Genomic DNA, 21083 nt, shown 5'->3' with positions numbered 1-21083 from the left:
TCTATATTTGGGTTTCAAATATTGGACTTGAAGTGATAATATTTGGAAAAACCCAAAACCTTAACAGTTTTACAAATATGGCAAAATATGTCATTTTTGTCATTAACCCAAACTTTTTGTACTCTTCTCTACTACATTCCTGTACATACTCATAGAACATATGTAGAAATGTGTGTTAATGTATGAAACATCCATTTCACCACAGAAGTTTATTTTTTAAAAAGCGATACAATGTAAATGTGTTTTTAAAATAAACCAAAACAATTGAAGTGACTATTTGTCTTACAATGTAGTATAGACATTATACTTTAATGTACAAAACCCAAAACCAGTGAAGTTGGCACGTTGTGTAAATGGTACATAAAAACAGAATACAATGATTTGCAAATCTTTTTCAACTTATATTCAATTGAATAGACTGCAAAGACAAGATATTTAATGTTCCAACTGAGAAACTTAATATTGTTTTGCAAATAATTATTAACTTAGAATTTAATCGCAGCAACACATAGCAAAACATTTGACACAGAGGCATTTTTACCACTGTGTTACATGGCCTTTCCTTTTAACAACACTCAGTAAACGTTTGGGAACTGAGGAGACCAATTTTTGAAGCTTTTCAGGTGGAATTATTTCCCATTCTTGCTTGATTTACAGCTTAAGTTGTTCAACAGTCCGGGGTCTCCGTTGTTGTTTTTCAATGGGAGACAGGTCTGGACTACAGGCAGTAGTCCAGACCTTTACCTTGAAGCCACCCTGTTATAAAATGTGGCTTGGCATTGTCCTGCTGAAATAAGCAGGGGCGTCCATGATAACGTTGCTTGGATGGCAAAATATGTTGCTCCCAAACCTGTGAGTACCTTTCAGCATTAATGGCGCCTTCACAGATGTGTAAGTTACCCATGCCTTGGGCACTAATTGTTCTTAAACTGCTCAACAATTTGCTCACACATTTGTTGACAAAGTGGTGACCCTCGCCCCATCCATGTTTGTGAATGACTGAGCATTTCATGGAAGCTGCTTCTATACCCAATCATGGCACCCACCTGTTCCCAATTAGCCTGTTCACCTGTGCGATGTTCCTAATAAGTGTTTGATGAGCATTCCTCAACTTTATCAGTCTTTTTTGCCACTTGTGCCAGCTTTTTTTTTTTTAAACATGTTGCAGGCATCAAATTCCAAATGAGCTAAAAATTGCAAAAATAAATTAAGTTTCTCAGTTCCAACATTAAATATCTTGTCTTTGCAGTCAATTCAATTGAATATAAGTTGGAAAGGATTTGCAAATCATTGTATTCTGTTTTTATTTACCATTTACACAACTTGCCAACTTCACTGCTTTTGGGTTTTGTACTACTGTAATTGATATACTTTATTTTTAGCAGACTGCCTTTAGGTACAATAACAATTTCCCATGACATAAAGCAAGATGCATGATAGAAAACGATCAAAAGCAAGGCACCACTAGCTCGATGCTAATTTGCACTGGATATGCCATATACATGCTACTGATTACCATTAGCTATTTGACATGGCGATTTCAACACCTTCAAATCTGTTAACTCCTACAAAAATGCACATTACAATCAAACAGCTTGTGTGTAACAAGTACAATACTTGCAGTATAAACACTCAACTAAAAGACAGGACTGGCTCTTGCAACTTAATGGGAAAGACTACTTCGTAATCACGGCAACACACATAGGACAAACTTGCAAATGAGACTAAAAAGTGTAAGACAACAAGATACAACAAAATGGTGTTATGTTATTTAAAAAATTACTACATGAACACACAAAAGTATGGAAAATTGTTACCGTTATCCATGTTTTAGTGAGTCTGCACTGAACATACCCATAAAGTTTAGGTCGTATTTACAATGTGTCAGTTGAAGGAACGAGGTCCCGCCAAATAAAACTTCTTCAGCACAAACCAGCCGCCAAGGACCAGCAGAGCGGAGGCGGCTGTGCCGAACACGACGCCGACCACCAGGCCTGTCACGTCCGTGTCATGCTTCTCTGACGCCACAGTGTCACCTGAAAGAGCACATCCATCAGCTAAATGTGTCATGTGCACAAACACTGTACAATATCTCACTGAAGCACAACCATTAGAATCATGGAGAAATGGTAGACAATGGCATGTGAAGTGATATTTGCATGTATTTTAGAGTAGTCAATGTTGAGCAGTAGATAGATAGATAGGTCGTTATTGTCATTGCACAAGTACAACGAAACTTTGTTTTCAGCACAAACCCGTTCAAGATTAGACAAACAAAGAGTGTACAGGGTTCCAGAACAGGAACGCTGATGGGTCGCCACAAGGCGCCCCGTAAAAGATGGGAAAAAGGTAAAACGTTGGGGAAAAAGATGAGTAAAAAAATACAATCTAGACTGGGCTCCTAAGGGGGCCTAGCCTGGAGTGGGAAAAAACCTCCATGCAATGCACACATAAACACGTTACATTTAATCACGACAAACTCGCAACAGAAGCTATGAAGCGCTGCCATCCGACCATCACCCCGAGGGGAAAACAAGTGGTGGTGAAGGCGTGGGGTGGAGGAGGGGGGGTTTGTGCGTGTGTGCCCAATTGTCTTGGGTGTGATGATGTAATGTTTTTTAGAATGAGGCCGAACTGCAGAAGTTCGACTCCAGGTGTCATTGAGGAGGGAGGGAGGTCAAAAGCGTCCATCATTGAGGTGTCCTCGGGGGTGTTTTTCAGAACAGCCTGGTCCTGTTTCCACAGCGTCAAGGCCATTCGAGGGAGTCAAATCGTAGATTAGGATGTTTGTTTTCCGCGAGCAGACAAAACAATGACTTGTCTGTTCTATTCGTCCATGCTGGGTGCTCTCAAATTCAATTCAATTTTCCTTTTTAGCAAGCTTCTCCATGATGTGATATATTTTGCGATTCAGTTCAGAAATCACCGCAGTCTGTGTTCCCACAGCCCTGTCCAAACCATCCATTGCGACGAACAGCCTTTGGGCTCCTTGAGTGGCTGCCATCGTCTTACGAATTTGATGATACACCAGAGCAATGCCCAGACCAATCAGCAGGTGCCCCGCAATCACGGTTCCAAATAGGTAGATGTCTTCCACGTCCTCGATGGAAAGGACTGAGAGACACATGATTCTCCATTTATCCCAGGAATCTCTCACGTACGCCGCAGCAATGGTTCCATCAGGGCAGCCAGGCTCCCCCGAACCTCTTTTCCTCGTCAAAAAGATTTTGTCAATTGCGTCGCGAGTCCAGCTGATCAATTTCATGTCTGATTTTTAGATTTGAGGACAGCGCAAAGAAAGAGGCTTCAAAAAAGTTCAAACAAGACAAAAACAGAGAGAGCAAGCTAGGAGAAGAGGGAGCGGATAAAAATGTGACCGCCCCTCACCAAAGGCAAGACAGAAAAGCCAGTACAGCAATCGCACATAGCAAGGGCACTTATACTTACTCGTACTGTAGGAAGCTGCGACAGGCCTCTCTGTAAGTGAGGAAAGAAAGTAGAAATTGAAGTTTTTTTGTAAATGTATACAATAAAGTGACAGTACACAGTGGTACCTCAGTTTTCGTGCGCACCATTTTTTGTATACCACTCGGATTTCAAGGAACATTTTTTTTACCCCGCCGTTCAATGCTGCCTCGATTATTGCACCCAACAAAGTCGGCCACAGCCCTTTGATTAAAAAAAAGGTGAGGAACACTGATGAATTAAAAAGTCAAAAAGTCTTCACTAAATGTAAAAGTTATGTTAAATGATCATTGTTTAAATTTACCATTTAAATATATTTGATTGTTTTCTGCATGTAAAACTATAATTAATTTCTGTAAAATGTTGTATTATATTTTGCCGACTTTTTCGTCCTTTCAGATCATTTTTTTACTCTTGGGTTACAACAAATAGAATATGTGTTCCCTATTTGTTTTCCTTTTTTTCCATGTTCAATTTTAATATTCGATACACTGGAAAATCATTTCAACTTAGCGGACTCACATAATTCTTTTTTTTTTTTGCTCAAATCTCGTAAATAAAAATAGCAAACATGCCACGTATTTAAAATTTATTTGAACCATTTAAATGCCCATTTGATCTAATTACTTTTTTTAATTTTTTTTTTATTGAGACAAAGATTATTTATGTATTTAATATTTGTTTACTTCTTATGGTATACTATTTATTTATTATTTATTTGTTCACTGTTATGTTACAGAGAACAAGGAAATAGGATTAAATTGCTCTGGCATGAAAAGGGGTAGGATTAAAATAAACTCAGCTTCTTCCTACTCCTTTTCGGACATGCTGTAATGAAACAATTGTAAATATGTGATGCATTACATTGTATTGTATGCATGTTCCAAATAAACAAACTGAACTGAATTATGCCAGATTTCTTTTTTTCTTTTTTTAATTGCATAAAATGAGTTATCATCCATATAGTAAATTAAAGGTTAAAGGGCTGGGGTGCTGATGTAAATATCAGGCCTGAAAATACTTTAGATTAGTAAAAAAACACTTTTTGATGCATTTATTTATTTTTGTGCTGCATCCGATTCCAAACCTATTAGCAGTTTCGTACTATGAGATGGAAAAAGTCCACTTTGACTGTCATCATAACTACAATTGTAACTGTACAGTCATTACACAATATAATCATGTATTTTCAAATATCAGGGTTTCGTTTGAGATAAAAATTACACTTTTTTCGTATTTAATGTTTAGAATTAAATGGAATAATTTTCGTCAATTGTTTTCTCACTGGGCTTTGACGTAGTGGTGGCTTCCGGTAGGAGAGGGGTTAAACGTCTGGAACCGATTGATTAAATTTACATTATTTCTTATGGAAAGAATTGCTTCATTTTTTTCGTACCATTGGACCTTTTAGAATTACTTGCAAAAACAGAAGTACCGTATTTTCCAAACTATAAGGCGCACTTAAATATGTTTTTTTCCTTATAACCCGATGCGCCTAATGTACGAAATTCTGGTTTTGCTTACCGACCTCAAAGCATTTTTATTTGATACACGGTGTATTGATAAGTGTGACCAGTAGATGGCGGTCAAAAATAAGAGATACGTGTAGACTGCAATATGATGGCAATATAACTCAAGCAAACAACACCAACATTTTATATGTTCCATTGAAAATATAGAACATTACACACAGCATTAAAAAATCTATCAAAATGTTTTAGTACGACTTTGGTAAGATATGAAGCCGCACTGCTTGATGGATTGTCGGCGCATTAAACATACAAGTATTATTATGGTGTGTGTATAAGGTAAGACATTATCTGCCGTTTTGTTTTGCAATATTACGCAAAAGCTACTTTTCTTACCTTCTGGTATCTGCTGATCTGTATTTGGGATCTGCATAAATCCTGAACAATTGCGTGGGTCCGCTTTTGTAGTCGATGCCGACACCGTAGTCGATAAACTTCTTCTTTTCCTCTATCTTTTTGTCATGGGACATTACAATATACAATACATTGCAATATAAAGTAGTATAAAGTTCTGACATATCTGTCAGTAAACTCGCCATGAAAGCGCTAAGACATACCGGTGTAGTGAGTTTACATTTTCCACCCAAGTATCTTTAAATATTAGAGAGTTCCGGTCAGACGTTTTTTTACGGGACACATTTCCGGCGGTTGTTGTTTCCGGATGAGTAGATGCTGCTCCGTTATTGATTGAAGTAAAGTCTGAATGTCATTAAAACAGTTAGCTCCATCTTTTGACACTTCTTCCACTCCCGTCCTTGCACGCTACACTGTTGCAACAAAGATGATGGGGAGAAGACGCTACCGAAGGTGAGCCACGTAAATAAGACCGCCCACAAAACGGCGCATCCGGAAGCGTCTGTCAGAAAGCGGCTTGCGGATGATCTGTAAAACATCATCTATGCAACATTTTGACCAAAGAACCACCATTACATGTTATGTAGACCACAAGGAAGTCTTTTTAGAAAAAAATATATAATATGACTCCTTTAATGCGCCCTATAATCTGGTGCGCCTTTTGTATGAAAAAAGATCGAAAATAGACCATTCATCGGCAGTGCGCCCTATGGTCTGGAAAATACGGTACACTGATTAAGTCCAAAGTGGCGTCACGGGGGTCCTACACTGCAAAAAGTCAGTGTTCAAAACAATAAAAAAAAATAAAAAAATGAGGGGTATTTTATTTGAACTAAGCATAATTATCTGCCAATAGAACAAGAACATTCGGCTTGTCAAGACTTTCCAAAACAAGTAAAATTAGCTAACCTCAATTAACCCCAAAATACCTTAAAATAAGTATATTCTCACTAATAACAAGTGCACTTTTCTTGGTAGAAAAAAAATGAGACCTTTTTCCTCAATATGTTGACAAATATTCTTAAATTAAGTAAATGCTAGTGCCATTATCTTGACATAATGATATGCGCTCGGCATCATGATTTTTTTTTTCATGCTTGAAGTAAGAAATTATTACTTTAAAATAGCAGTTTTATACTTGTGAGTAGAGATGTCCGATAATATCGGCCTGACGTTATTATTGGCTGATAAATGCATTAAAATGTAATATCGGAAATTATCGGTATCGTTTTTTTATTATCGGTATCGTTTATTTATTTATTTATTTTTGGGTTTTTTTAATTCAATCAACATAAAAAACACAAGATACACTTACAATTAGTGCACCAACCCAAAAAACCTTCCTCCCCCATTTACACTCATTCACACAAAAGGGTTGTTTCTTTCTGTTATTAATATTCTGGTTCCTACATTATATATCAATATATATCAATACAGTCTGCAAGGAATACAGTCCGTAAGCACACATGATTGTGCGTGCTGCTGGTCCACTAATAGTACTAACCTTTAACAGTTAATTTTACTCATTTTCATTAATTACTAGTTTCTATGTAACTGTTTTTATATTGTTTTACTTTCTTTTTTATTCAAGAAAATGTTTTTAATCTATTTGTCTTATTTTATCCTTTTTTTTTTTAAAAGGACCTTATCTTCACCATTCCTGGTTGTCCAAATTAGGCATAATAATGTGTTAATTCCACGACTGCATATATCGGTTGATATCGGTATCGGTAATTAAAGAGTTGGACAATATCGGAATATCGGATATCGGCAAAAAGCCATTATCGGACATCCCTGTTGATGACACAGCTTTGCAAGAGTTGATATTCTAGTTTCAAGCATGTTTTACTCAATATACGTACAGTAGGTCATCAAATCTCAGTAACAAGCTGTAATATCTTACTGAGATCATTTAGGACCAAAACACTTAAAACAAGTAAAACACTCTAATTTAAAATCTGCTTAGTGAGAAGAATTATCTTATCAGACAGAAAATAAGCAAATATCACCCTTATTTGAGATATTTAATCTTACTTAGATTTCAGTTTTTGCAGTGTACCTTCTCCAGTGGTGTACAGAGGTCCGACGGAAACAGTGGCAGAGTCGCTGCCCTCTTGTCCAAAAGGAGCCAAGGACCTTTTTTTTCTGTTGCTACAAGCCTGAAAGATCAGATTTGTTTGTCAAAATGCAACATGCAAACGTATCAATAAACAGCTCAAACACAACTAAGAAGGGCAAAAGCTCCAAATATGAACAAACATCCATTCTCGTCTCTTCTATGCCTCAATTTCAGGTTGCTTCTACTCACGTCCAGCAGTTCTTGGCATTTGGTGGGCTCACAGAGTCTGAGGATGCAGTGCAAGTAGATGCTGGACTTGGCCTGGTCCTGGTGCTGAACGAAGCGGAAGGCCTCAAAGTCGAAACGGGCCACGTTGGAGAGTCCGTTGGTATCAATGGACGCCCGCTGGTCTACTGAACATCTAGTGTTTTTTGATTGATTGAAACTTGTATTAGTAGATTGTACAGTACAGTACATATTCCGTACAATTGACTACTAAATGGTAACACCCCAATAAGTTTTTCAACTTGTTTAAGTCGGGGTCCACGTTAATCAATTCATGGTATTCATAGTACAGAGCAATATGGTACAAGTACAGTATGCCAGGGATATTCAAGTCAACTGTTTTGGGGGCCGCATTTTTAGAACCCAGGGGCCAGACTTCTTCCTTCACTAATATTCTTATTTTGTATATTCCGAAGAATCAACGTCCTCTACAGTAGACATTTTATTTGGGTCTTTTTTTATCACTCACAGGTTTTTTGAACTGAAATCTCAAATACCCCAAATGATAAAAAAGAGAGGACCTAAAATAGAACTTTGAGGAACACCACTAGTGTAAGGGGCAGTATGGCGTAGTGGGTAGAGCGGCCGTGCCAGAAACCTGAGGGTTGCAGGTTCGCTCCCCGTCTCTTGACATCCAAATCGCTGCCGTTGTGTCCTTGGGCAGGACACTTCACCCTTGCCCCCGGTGCCGCTCACACTGGTGAATGAATGAATGATGAATGAATGGTAGGTGGTGGTCGGAGGGGCCGTAGGCGCAAACTGGCAGCCAATGTTCCCACTAATTTTTCATGTGTGTGAGCAAACGCACAAACACCCTGAGCATTCAGTGGAATACAGATGTGCGCACTGTGGCCATACCAGCAGCACATTTGTCTCAAACCTGACATAACAATTTAATGTCTTATTATTATAATCAAGTGACTAGTCAATTTCAAGAGATTATTTTCTAATATATGTGATTTGGCCCACTTAAATATTGTTTTTTTTTTTTTAAATCAGCTATGCACTATAGTATTTTATGCCTTGGTGGGGGTCCTGCTTTGGAAAGATTGTGTACCCCTTTCAGAGATCACATTTAGTTCCCCTTAAAACATTCACATGTTGCATGAGATGAAGTGTTTATTAACTTTCTGTCCGTAAAATAAATATTTTTATTAACAATTACGTATAGTCCTGTAACATCATTTCATGATTAATATCCAAAAAATAACATTCTTAACAAATGACAGTAAAATAAGCACCCTGATTGAGGAGTCATAGTAAAACGACCTGAAATTTACACTTTACGTGTAGTGTTGGAGTTGTCCAACTTTTTGTGTGGCCTTAAACACACCATTGCTAATGTGTATGTGTTGGTGCAGGTGAGAGAGAGAGAGAGCAAGCGGATATAACAGATGACAAAGGGTTGCTTTTGGCTTGGTTTGTACGGTAGACAACGACCAGTTTTGCTAGATAAAAGTATTTTACACATTGTTTTGGTGTGGTTATGGCCGACAAACAATTACGCTAAATAAAGGGAGCGATGGAATTCCTGTCCTCCTTTAAGTGTCTCCACAGACAGGGCCGGCCCGTGGCATAGGCCGTATAGGCAAATGCTAAGGGCGCCGTCCATCAGGGGGCGCCACGCCAGTGTCACAAATGTTGGAGGAAAAAAAAAAAGAAAAAAAAAAAGTTGGTACTATTATTTCTAAATACAACAAATAATCCCACGTTAATTAAAATGCAAAGTAAAGCCTACTTAATAGAAATATTATTTGTTACAACATTACGCCCTCTCTCCCCCCCGCACGGTGCGCCCCCTCCCTTCCAGTATCATGACTCTTTGGACGTCACCACATCAAAAAATCAACACAAGATGTCAAAACGGCCAAAACTGTCAGGTGCCCAGGGAAGAAAAAAGAGAAAAGAAGAGGAGGAGAAACGAGAAAAGACAGAGGTAGCAGGTAGGTAACGTTAGCCTACATGAAATTATTTGTCTGTTACAGAATGTGATAGTAACCTGGCTTTTTAGCATTAAGCTAATGTTACATGATTCGGCAATTGCTAATCAATAAATAGCGAGTTCTGTTTTAACGTCGGGTTAATATTGTGGAGGGGGCTAAATTTTTTATGGAAAATAATAATGTAACGTTAGGTAATTACAGTACTCCCACCTTACATTCCTCAGGGACATTTGTATTAGATATTTTAAGCAGGTGTTTTTTGTTTACATTGTTATTGCCTACTGGTTAGCTAATGTTTGCCCTGCAGGTAATAGTCACTTTTCCACCCCTTTATATATTAGGTATAGTTGTAAGTAAAATAAAAGGTCAAAGACAAAGCTATTCGGTTTCTTGTGAGTATATACACTTCACTGCCGATGTGGGGGGGCGCCACCTAAAATCTTGCCTAGGGCGCCAGATTGGTTAGGGCCGGGCCTGTCCACAGACGTTACAATAATTGAAGTGTTGACAAACATTGTTCTATCTGTTGTGGCCGCCTTTCGTCACCTGTTACTCACAGTTGCATTGCAAAATCATACAAAACAAACGATTTGTTTATTTTGTTTAGAGTGGGATTTGATTTTTTGCGCGGCATAGATTTGCTGTGCGCAGAGGACGCGTGAGCAGTGCGCAATTGCGCAGGTGCGCACCTTAGAGGGAACGTTGCCACGCTTCCATCAGTCTACCCCAGGGGTCGGCAACCCGCGGCTCTAGAGCCGCATGCGGCTCTTTAGCGCCGCCCTAGTGGCTCTCTGGAGCTTTTTCAGAAATGTATGAAAAATGGAAAAAGATGAGGGGAAAACAATCTATTTTTTGTTTTAATATGGTTTCTGTAGGAGGACAAACATGACACAAACCTCCCTAATTGTTACAAAGCACACTGTTTATATTAAACATGCTTCACTGATTCGAGTATTTGGCGAGCGCCGTTTTGTCCTACTAATTTTGGCGGTCCTTGAACTCACCATAGTTTGTTTACATGTATAACTTTCTAGGACGTGTTTTATGCCACTTCTTTTTCTGTCTCATTTTGTCCACCAAACTTTTAAGGTTGCGCATGAAAGGTGAGTTTTGTTGATGTTATTGACTTGTTGGAGTGCTAATCAGACATATTTGGTCACTGCATGACTGCAAGCTAATCGATGCTAACATGCTATTTAGGCTAGCTATATGTACATATTGCATCATAATGCCTCATTTGTAGCTATATTTGAGGCCATTTAGTTTCATTTAAGTCCTCTTAATTTAATTTATATCTCATGACACACTATCTGTATGTAATATGGCTTTTAATTTTTTTGCGGCTCCAGACAGATTTTTTTTTGTATTTTTGGTCTAATATGGCTCTTTCAACATTTTGGGTTGCCGACCCCTGGTCTACCCCAGGGCAGTTGTGGCTACAAATGTAGCTTACCACCACCCGGTGTGAATGAATGATGGGTTCTTACTTCTCTGTGAGCGCTTTGAGTATCTAATAATAGAAAAGTGCGATATAAAATCTAATCCATTATTATTATTGTTATTATTATAACTAAAGAAGTTGAACAAGCGACAGCAACACCTTAGTTACATAAATCAACTACAAAAAAAAAAAACTTTGATAGGACTTAAAGGGGTGCCTTGAGGAACACCTCAGTAGTGTAAATCTCAAGTTTGAACCCCAGTGTTCTACAATAGTAAGGGGAGTCATATGGCCCCATTCATCACAGTTTCCCCGACACATGAAATGTGACAAACTGGGGGGGGTGCAATATCCACTTTAGCCACCAGATGGCAGTAGAGTGTCAATAGATTAAAATGTAAATTATGGCAATTCCAACTCTGACCACAACGTAAATAGCTATGTAGAGTGGCGCGTTCTTTCATTTTCGGCAGACTGCATTGCAAAAGGATTAACCCCCCTCCCTCTTCTCTAATCCCTTCCCAACTGTATGTTTGCTAGCAAGGTCAAAATGTCAATGCAGCGGTCCAAGTCCCTCCAGACGACCAGCTAAATATGGACTACTACTGTATTATTTATTTCTCATACGTGTGAGTGGTGTGCGCCGTCGTACCCGGTGAAGAAGTTGTGCTGCTCATTGTTCGACACGTTGTAGGCAGTCGGAGTTCCGAAGCAGTGATCCAGCAGCACGTGAAAACTGTGGTAAACGGGTCATAAAATACCGTTTTTTTGCAAAGGAATATCGAGTCCGTTCAGCTGTCAACCAAATATTTGTTTTTAAGCTAAACGCACCGTCTATGAGCTTTTTGCAAGGGGTTTACCTACTTTCCAGTCAGGTTCACGGCCTTTACTTCCACGTAGATCCTTGTCCGCAGCTGCAGCCCGGAGGAAGGTACGACTAACGGATAGCCATAGTTGGTATCCTGCAAAAACAAGAAGCAGAATAACGGGTCCTTCTCATGCTGACAACATTAGCACTTATTTCCAGTGATAGGCAAGCTACAAGTAGCTAAGCTATGTAGCTTAACTGCATTTTCCAGTAACTTAGCTTAGTTACTTTTAAAGCCATGTAGCTAAGTAGCTTGTGGTTAGAGTGTCCGCCCTGAGACTGGAAGGTCGTGAGTTTAAACCCCGGCCGAGTCATACCAAAGACTATAAAAATGGGAGCCATTACCTCCCTGCTTGACACTCAGCGTCAAGGGTTGGAATTGGGGGTTGTATCACCAAAATGATTCCCGAGCGTGGCCACTGCTGCTGCTCACTGCTCCCCTCACCTCCCAGGGGGTGGAACAAGGGGATGGGTCAAATGCAGAGGGTAATTAAAGTTAAAGTACCAATGATTGTCACACACACACACTAGGTGTGGCAAAATTATTCTCTGCATTTGACCCATCACCCTTGATCACCCCCTGGGAGGTGAGGGGAGCAGTGGGCAGCAGCGGTGGCCGCGCCCGGGAATCATTTTTGGTGATTTAACCCCCAATTCTAACCCTTGACGCTGAGTGTCAAGCAGGGAGGAAAAATGTACACCCAAGTGAGCCCGACTGGTAAAATCCCGACTCAATAACTTAAAAATAAAGACAACTTCAGATTGTTTTCTCTGTTTAAAAATAGAACAAGCACATTCTGAAAATGTACAAATCATAATGTTGTTGGGTTTTTTTACACTTACATGTTGCAGTTATTAGTTTTCTACCTTTGTCGTTATTTATACTTTCAAATTACAGGACGTACTGGTGCACTAATACCATGTGGTTTACTTTTTTTACATATATAGCATAATCTACATAGATACAAATAATTGCTATTGCGACATCTAGTGGACACATTTACAACAGTGATTTTTTTTTTTTTTTTTTGGATTTTTTTTATAAAGAATTACAATCATGTGTGCTTACGGACTGTATCCCTGCAGACTGTATTGATATACATTGATATATAGTATATATATTGTGTTTTTATGTTGATTTAATTTAAAAAAATATATATATATTTATTTATTTATTTATTTTATTTTATTTTTTTCTTGTGCGCCCGGTACCAATTAGTCCCGGGCCCGGTGGTTCGGGACCACTGATGTACAGTACTCACATGCAATTCCTGCATAGTTTTTAATTATTATTTTTTTAATTCCTTCTTTTTGGAGACTTTCATAAAGATTTACTGAAAGTTGTGAAAGTGAAAGTTTATATTTATGCAATAATTTGGTGAAAACAACGCAACTGACTGTTGGGGAAAAGAAACGGATGAAAATTCAGGGTCCACGTGTTATATACGTCACATTATATGGGACCGCAATATATCGAACTTTGAGTGTCTACCGATTACACAAAAACTAATTGATATAATGGGAAATGACCGCTAGATTCATTTTCAGGAGCAATTACATAAAGAGACTTGGTTGGGGAAATGTCCGTCATTTCTCTTATAGGCCATACCAAATATCCACCAAAACGTGCACTTACATTAAAAACACTCATTTTCAGGGTGTCTATGTAGTAGTAGTAGTAGTAGTAGCAGTGGTATTTGTTGTCGTGGTATTTGTATTAGTAGTTGTATTATTATGTTTTAGTAGTAGTTGTAGTTATAGTAGGAAGAGGGGGAGGAGGAGGTTGTGGAATTGTTGTAGTAGTAGTAGTAGTAGTAGTAGTAGTAGTAGTAGTAGAAATTTCCGTCATTTCTCTTATAGACCATACCAAATATCCACCAAAACGTGCACTTACATTAAAAACACTCATTTTCAGGGTGTCTATGAAGGACCCATTGTTGTCACTTGTTGCCACGGAAACTGAGGAGCTAAAAAAGAAAGGCACATAAATCATGCATGTAATAAATATATATATATATATATATATATATATATATATATATATATATATATATATATATATATATATATATATATATATATATAAAAATGTTTTAAGTAATTATTTTACACAAAACACACACACACACACACACACACCAAAAGTTTGGACACACCTCCTCATTCAATGCGTTGTCTTTATTTTCATGACTATTTACATTGTAGATTGTCACTGAAGGCATCAAAACTCTGACACCTGTGAAGTGAAAACCATTTCAGGTGACTACCTCTTGAAGCTCATCGAGAGAATGCCAAGGGTGTGCAAAACAGTAATCAGAGCAAAGGCTGGCTATTTTGAAGAAACTACAAACCCCGTTTCCATATGAGTTGGGAAATTGTGTTAGATGTAAATATAAACGGAATACAATGATTTGCAAATCATTTTCAACCCATATTCAGTTGAACATGCTACAAAGACAACATATTTGATGTTCAAACTGATAAACCTTTTTTTTTTTGCAAATAATCATTAACTTTAGAATTTGATGCCAGCAACACATGACAAAAATGTTGGGAAAGGTGGCAACAAATACTGATAAAGTTGAGGAATGCTCATCAAACACTTATTTGGAACATCCCACAGGTGTGCAGGCTAATTGGGAACAAGTGGGTGCCATGATTGGGTATAAAAACAGCTTCCCAAAAAATGCTCAGTCTTTCACAAGAAAGGGTGGGGCGAGGTACACCCCTTTGTCCACAACTGCGTGAGCAAATAGTCAAACAGTTTAAGAACAACGTTTCTCAAAGTGCAATTGCAAGAAATATAGGGATTTCAACATCTACGGTCCATAATATTATCAAAAGGTTCAGAGAATCTGGAGAAATCACTCCACGTAAGCGGCATGGCCGGAAACCAACATTGAATGACCGTGACCTTCGATCCCTCAGACGGCACTGTATCAAAAATCGACATCAATCTCTAAAGGATATCACCACATGGGTTTAGGAACACTTCAGAAAACCACTGTCACTAAATATAGTTTGTCGCTACATCTGTACGTGCAAGTTAAAGCTCTACTATGTAAAGCGAAAGCCATTTATCAACAACATCCAGAAACACCGCCGGCTTCTCTGGGCCTGAGCTCATCTAAGATGGACTGATGCAAAGTGGAAAAGTGTTCTGTGGTCTGACGAGTCCACATTTCAAATAGTTTTTGGAAATTTTCGACATCGTGTCATCCGGACCAAAAGGGAAGCGAACCATCCAGACTGTTATTGACACAAAGTTCAAAAGCCAGCATCTGTGATAGTATGGGGGTGCATTAGTGCCCAAGGCATGGGTAACTTACACATCTGTGAAGGCACCATTAATGTTGAAAGGTACATACAGGATTTGGAACAACGTATGCTGCCATCCAAGCGCCGTCTTTTTCATGGACGCCCCTGCTTATTTCAGCAAGACAATGCCAAGCCACATTCAGCACGTGTTACAACAGCATGGCTTCGTAAAAAAAGAGTGCGGGTACTTTCCTGCATTATGAAGCGTAAAATACGACAGCGGAGACCCCGGACTGTTGAACGACTGAAGCTCTACTTAAAACAAGAATGGGAAAGATTTCCACTTTCAAAGCTTCAACAATTAGTTTCCTCAGTTCCCAATCGTTTACTGAGTGTTGTTAAAAGAAAAGCCATGTAACACAGTGGTGAACATGCCCTTTCCCAACTACTTTGGCACGTGATTCTAAGTTAATTATTATTTGCAAAAAAAAATTAAGTTTATAAGTTTGAACATCAAATATCTTGTCTTTGTAGTGCAATCAATTGAATATGGGTTGAAAAGGATTTGCAAATCATTGTATTCCGTTTATATTTACATCTAACACAATTTCCCAACTCATATGGAAACGGGGTTTGTAGAATTTAAAACATGTTTTCAGTTATTTCCCCTTTTTTTGTTAAGTACATAACTCCACATGTGTTCATTCATAGTTTTGATGCCTTCAGTGACAATCTACAATGTAAATAGTCATGAAAATAAAGAAAACGCATTCCAAATGTTTGGCCTGTACTGTATATTTTATTTATTATTTATTTTTAAAATAAAATTAATGAATAGCTCCTTTCCCAAAATCAGTGGTTGCCACGCTTACTCACGCAACTATCTGGGTGTTGTTGATCAGGTACTCTAAGGGGTAGCGGCAGGAGAAATGGTAGTAGAGGTCAGTGGAGTAGCTGATTATTCCCTGGTCTGATTTGGGGGTGTCGATGAAGCTGGTGATGATAACCGACTGGATGCTAAGGAAGTTGCTGAAAGGGCCCGTGGGATCCGGGGCCTCATCCACGATCTTAACCGGAACACACATGAAGCAAAGCCCTTCAATGAAAACAGATTCATCTCAGTGGTGCTTTCTTACATTGGGAATAATGGCAGGGGATCAACTATTTAGCGGCTACACTCTCTATTCTGCCTAGCAACACCAAATCACAGCCGGATTTAAATCTTCTGAGTACTTCTGCCGTGGTAGTACCTTAGCTCCATCTAGTGGTGCTTAGGAACACCATTTTAAGAAAATACAATTGTCATTATATTCCTAACATATGAAATAACTGTGAATGTAATAACTAGATTCAATCCCATCAAATAAACCACATTAGATTCCTTCATTATGCAATTGTTTCACTGCTCTGTATTCAATATAAAATAGGTATTGCAACATTCCATCTGCATTTGGTGAGGAACTGAATCATCATCCCGAGTCTGACCTGCAGGGACTGTCGACAGGAATTGTCAAGGCTGTCGTTAACTGGAAGCTGGTAGCGAATGACGGGCGGGTCCACGCTGGTGTCGATCACGCCCTGGCAGTCGCTGATGTTGTGCTTGCTGTTCAGCGCCAAGTTGGAGGAGTTGAAGCCTGCCCACTGAGCTGTGCACGCGTTGATCTCCAAGCTGATCATGTTGGTGCCGCAGTCCACTGTCAGGTCCGAACTGTCTTTACAAGGATGGCGGGGCCATTAGTAGTACCCGTAGTAGTAGCATCACTAGTTGTAGTACTGTAGTATAGTATAAGCAATGTTTGTACTAATAGTAGTAGTAGTAGTAGTAGTAGTAGTATTTGTGGTTGTAGTAGTAGCAGTAGCAGTAATAGTAGTGGTAGTACGAGTAGTATAAGTAGTAGTGTAGTTATAGTAGGAGAATGATGATGATTAGGAGTAGTGGTATTAGTAGTAGTATTTGTATTAGTAGTATTTGTTGTAGTAGTAATAAGGGTATTTTGCATTTGTTGTAGTGATTTTTGTAGTAGTAGTTGTATTATTAGTAGTAGTATTAGTAGGAGGAGGAGGAGGTTGTGCAGTTGTAGTAGCAGCAATATTTGTACTAATAGTAGTAGTACCGTAGTACTGTAGTAGTAGTAGTAGTAGTAGTAGTTGTAGTAGTAGTAGTAGTCTAGTTGTAGTAGGAGGAGGAGTTGGAGTAGTTGTATTAGTAGTAGTAGTAATAGTAGTTGTTGTATAAGTAGTATTAGTAGTAGTGGTATTTGTTGTTGTGGTATTTGTAGTAGTAGCTGTATTATTATTTTCCAGTAGTAGTTGTAGTTGTAGTAGGAGGAGGAGAATAAGGTTGCAGAGTTGGTGTAGTAGTAGTAGTAGTTGTTGTTGTATTAAGTGTAATCGTATTTGTCGTAGAAGTAGTATTTGTGGAATTAGTAGTAGTAGTAGTGGTGTTAGTGATAGTAAAAGTAGTAATTAAAATAAGTTGTACTAGAAGTAGTAGTTTTTATAGTTGTAATAGTATTTGTAGTAGTAGTAGTTGTGGTAGAAGTAGTAGTAGTAGTTGTATTAGTAGTAGTAGAAGTAGTAGTAAAGTAATAGTAGTAGTTGTTGTATTAAGTGTAATCGTATTTTTCGTATAAGTAGTATTTGCGGAATTAGTTGTAGTAGTAGCAGTTGTAGTGGTGGTGTTAGTGATAGTAAAAGGAGTAATTAAAAGAAGTTGTATTACAAGTAGTAGTTGTTATAGTTGTAATAGTATTTGTAGTAGTAGTAGTTGTGGTCGAAGTAGTAGTAGTAGCAGTTGTATCAGCAGTAATTGTAGAAGTATTAGTAGAAGACGTAGTGAAGTAATAGTAGTAGTGAAGTAATAGTAGTAGTGAAGTAATAGTAGTAGTAGGGGTAGAAGTAGGAGTAGTGTTTGTTGTATTTCTAACAAGATAAATGACCATGTTGTTTTTGTTATGTGAAGGGACCCATTGACTTTGCCTTGGGCCCCCAAATGACAAAATACACCCCTCAGTAGTAGTCGTAGTAGTCGTAGTAGTACTACTAGATGTACTGTAGTAGTAGTAGTAGTAGTAGTAGTAGTAGTAGAAGTACTTTAGTATTAGTAGTAGAAGTACTGTAGTAGTAGTAGAAGTACTGCAGTAGTAGATGTACTGTAGTAGTAGTAGTAGTAGTAGATGTACTGTAGTAGTAGTAGTAGAAGTACTGCAGTAGTAGTAGTAGTAGAAGTACTTTAGTATTAGTAGTAGAAGTACTGTAGTAGTAGTAGAAGTACTGCAGTAGTAGATGTACTGTAGTAGTAGTAGTAGTAGATGTACTGTAGTAGTAGTAGTAGTAGAAGTACTTTAGTATTAGTAGTAGAAGTACTGTAGTAGTAGTAGAAGTACTGCAGTAGTAGATGTACTGTTGTAGTAGTAGTAGTAGTAGTAGTAGTAGTAGAAGTACTGTAGTAGTTGTAGTAGTAGAAGTACTGTTGTAGTAGTAGTAGAAGTACTGTAGTAGTAGTAGTATTAGTAGAAGTACTGTAGTAGTAGTATTAGTAGAAGTACTGTAGTAGTTGTAGTAGTAGAAGTACTGTAGTAGTAGTAGTAGTAGTAGTAGTAGTAGTAGTAGTAGAAGTACTGTAGTAGTAGTAGTACTAGCTAGTAGAAGTACTGTAGCAGTAGTAGTAGAAGTACTGTAGTAGTAGTAGTAGAAGTACTGTAGTAGTAGTAGTAGTAGATGTACTGTTGTAGTTGTAGTAGTAGAAGTACTGTAGTAGTAGTAGTAGTAGTAGTAGTAGATGTACTGTAGTAGTAGTAGTAGTAGAAGTACTGTAGTAGTAGTAGTAGAAGTACTGTAGTAGTAGTAGTAGTAGTAGTAAAAGTAGTAGTAGTAGTAGTAGTAAAAGTAGTAGTAGTAGTAGTAAAAGTAGTAGTAGTAGTAAAAGTACTGTAGTAGTAGTAGTAAAAGTACTGTAGTAGTAGTAGTAGAAGTACTGTAGTAGTACATAGTAGTAGTAGTAGTAGTAGTAGTAGAAGTACTGTAGTAGTAGTAGAAGTACTGTAGTAGTAGTAGTAGTAGAAGTACTGTAGTAGTACGTAGTAGTAGTAGTAGTAGTAGTAGAAGTACTGTAGTAGTAGTAGTAGTAGTAGTAGTAGAAGTACTGAAGTACTGTAGTAGTAGTAGTAGTAGTAGAAGTACTGTAGTAGTACGTAGTAGTAGTAGAAGTACTGTAGTAGTAGTAAAAGTACTGTAGTAGTAGTAAAAGTACTGTAGTAGTAGTAGTAGAAGTACTGTAGTAGTACATAGTAGTAGTAGTAGTAGTAGAAGTACTGTAGTAGTACGTAGTAGTAGTAGTAGTAGAAGTACTGTAGTAGTAGTAGTAGAAGTAGTAGTAGAAGTACTGCTGTAGTAGTAGTAGTAGAAGTACTGTTGTAGTAGTAGTAGTAGAAGTACTGTTGTAGTAGAAGTACTGTAGTAGTAGTAGTAGTAGTAGAAGTACTAGTACTGTAGTAGTAGAAGTACTATAGTAGTAGTAGTAGTAGAAGTAGAAGTACTGTAGTCGTCGTTAACGTGCAACTAACCTGGTGTCCTGTTATAGTCAGAGGAGCAGTTGTAAAGGCAGAAGGTGGGCTGCAGCCACATGGCCAGCAGAGGGAGACAAAGATGAAGGTGAAGAGTCATCTTAGTAGGACGCAGCATCTCTTCAGTCGTTTTAGTGCACTTGGAAGGAAAAAAACTGCAAAAGCAACAATAATTATTGACTCATGCAAAAAGTAGCACTGTATATTAATAGTATTTTAGTGTACTTTCATTGACCACATGAGGTAGGATTCCTCCTTTTGTCTTAAGAGATCCTCAGCACATCTTTGTTTCTTTTTAGAGGGATTTTAAGCTATTTTGATTGTATTTAATGAATATGTGTAAAGCAAAACTATATATTTAAATTGTTTTAAATCAAACATTGACTGCACAATAAGAAGGTCTCGGGTTCAATTAAATTGGCCCTAGTGTGTGAATGTTGTCTGTCTTGGCCCTGCAATGAGGTGGCGACTTGTCCAGAGTGTACATCATCTTCCGCACGGATGCAGCTGGGATAGGCTCCAGCTCCCCTCGCAATCCCGAAAAGGGACAAGCGGTAGAAAATAAATAGATGGATACTTTTTTTACAGCAGTTTTTGAGATGCTATGTTTCACCAAATAAAGTACTAATACCATAACCATAACCATTATAGGGGTCAAACGTAAGTGTATTTTAAATAACTTTTAAGACAGGTGTCCAAATTGTGGTTAAGTTTTATTTGACCGTTACAATTTTTACTATTTTTTTAAAACATGAGATCAAATAAAAATGCTGACTGATGCATCAGAACATCACCAAGGCTGATTAGAGCCACAATTTAAAAAAAACAATATTTATCTTGATTCAGATAACTTTGTAAAAAAAAAAAAAAACTAAAAAAAATAGCAGTCTTTTATAGACAAATATGTCAACATCCCATTGTAAAATTAAATTGCTATTACTATTATTAGTAGTAGTAGCAGTATAAGTAGTATTATTAACAGAAGTAGTAGTAGTAGTATTACTAGCATCAATATTATCTTTTTTTATTATTTTATTATTAATAGGTTTTACCCTTTAAAATCGGTTTTAGTCATATTTATTTTTATATTGTTTTTATATTGGTTTTGTATTTATTTATTTATTTTGTTTTTATTCAGTCATTGGTGGAGCTAAGAATAATATTTGAATATTGTTTTTAATATTGTTGTCCAGCACAACATTTCTGTTGTTTAAATGTGCTATACAAATAAAGTGGATTGGATTGGATTATTATTAGGGATGTCCGATAATGGCTTTTTGCCGATATCCGATATTCCGATATTGTCCAACTCTTTA

At 37.7% G+C, this 21083-nt stretch overlaps 1 protein-coding gene across 1 annotated transcript; it reads right to left on the bottom strand.

The window, feature by feature from the left end:
* Nucleotides 1-700: 700 nt before the first annotated feature.
* On the bottom strand, nt 701-19891 carry LOC133614234 (zona pellucida-like domain-containing protein 1). The gene is made up of 10 exons (XM_061972078.2): nt 19768-19891; nt 16688-16914; nt 16079-16269; nt 13839-13911; nt 11941-12038; nt 11729-11812; nt 7657-7828; nt 7408-7507; nt 3448-3477; nt 701-2036 (listed from the first exon to the last, which is right to left on the bottom strand). The coding sequence occupies exons 1-10, from the start codon at nt 19883-19885 to the stop codon at nt 1885-1887; spliced, it is 1245 nt and encodes a 414-aa protein (XP_061828062.2). The 5' UTR covers nt 19886-19891; the 3' UTR covers nt 701-1884.
* Nucleotides 19892-21083: the final 1192 nt, after the last annotated feature.

Source organism: Nerophis lumbriciformis, linkage group LG17, assembly GCF_033978685.3.
Source record: "Nerophis lumbriciformis linkage group LG17, RoL_Nlum_v2.1, whole genome shotgun sequence".
Classification (NCBI taxonomy): Eukaryota; Metazoa; Chordata; class Actinopteri; order Syngnathiformes; family Syngnathidae; genus Nerophis; species Nerophis lumbriciformis.
The sequence above is the reverse complement of the archived record's forward strand: the minus strand, read 5'-3'. Positions and strand labels throughout refer to the sequence as shown.

Bases quoted from the DNA above. Each gene is read 5' to 3' on its own strand.
- LOC133614234 (XM_061972078.2), bottom strand. From the start codon at position 19,885: ATGCTGCGTCCTACTAAGATGACTCTTCACCTTCATCTTTGTCTCCCT. The intron at 16,270-16,687 runs GTCAGACTCGGG...GTTCCGGTTAAG, and splicing joins CCTGTCGACAGTCCCTGCAG to ATCGTGGATGAGGCCCCGGA. The intron at 12,039-13,838 runs GTAAGTGCACGT...TTGTTTTTGCAG, and splicing joins TGAAAATGAGTGTTTTTAAT to GATACCAACTATGGCTATCC.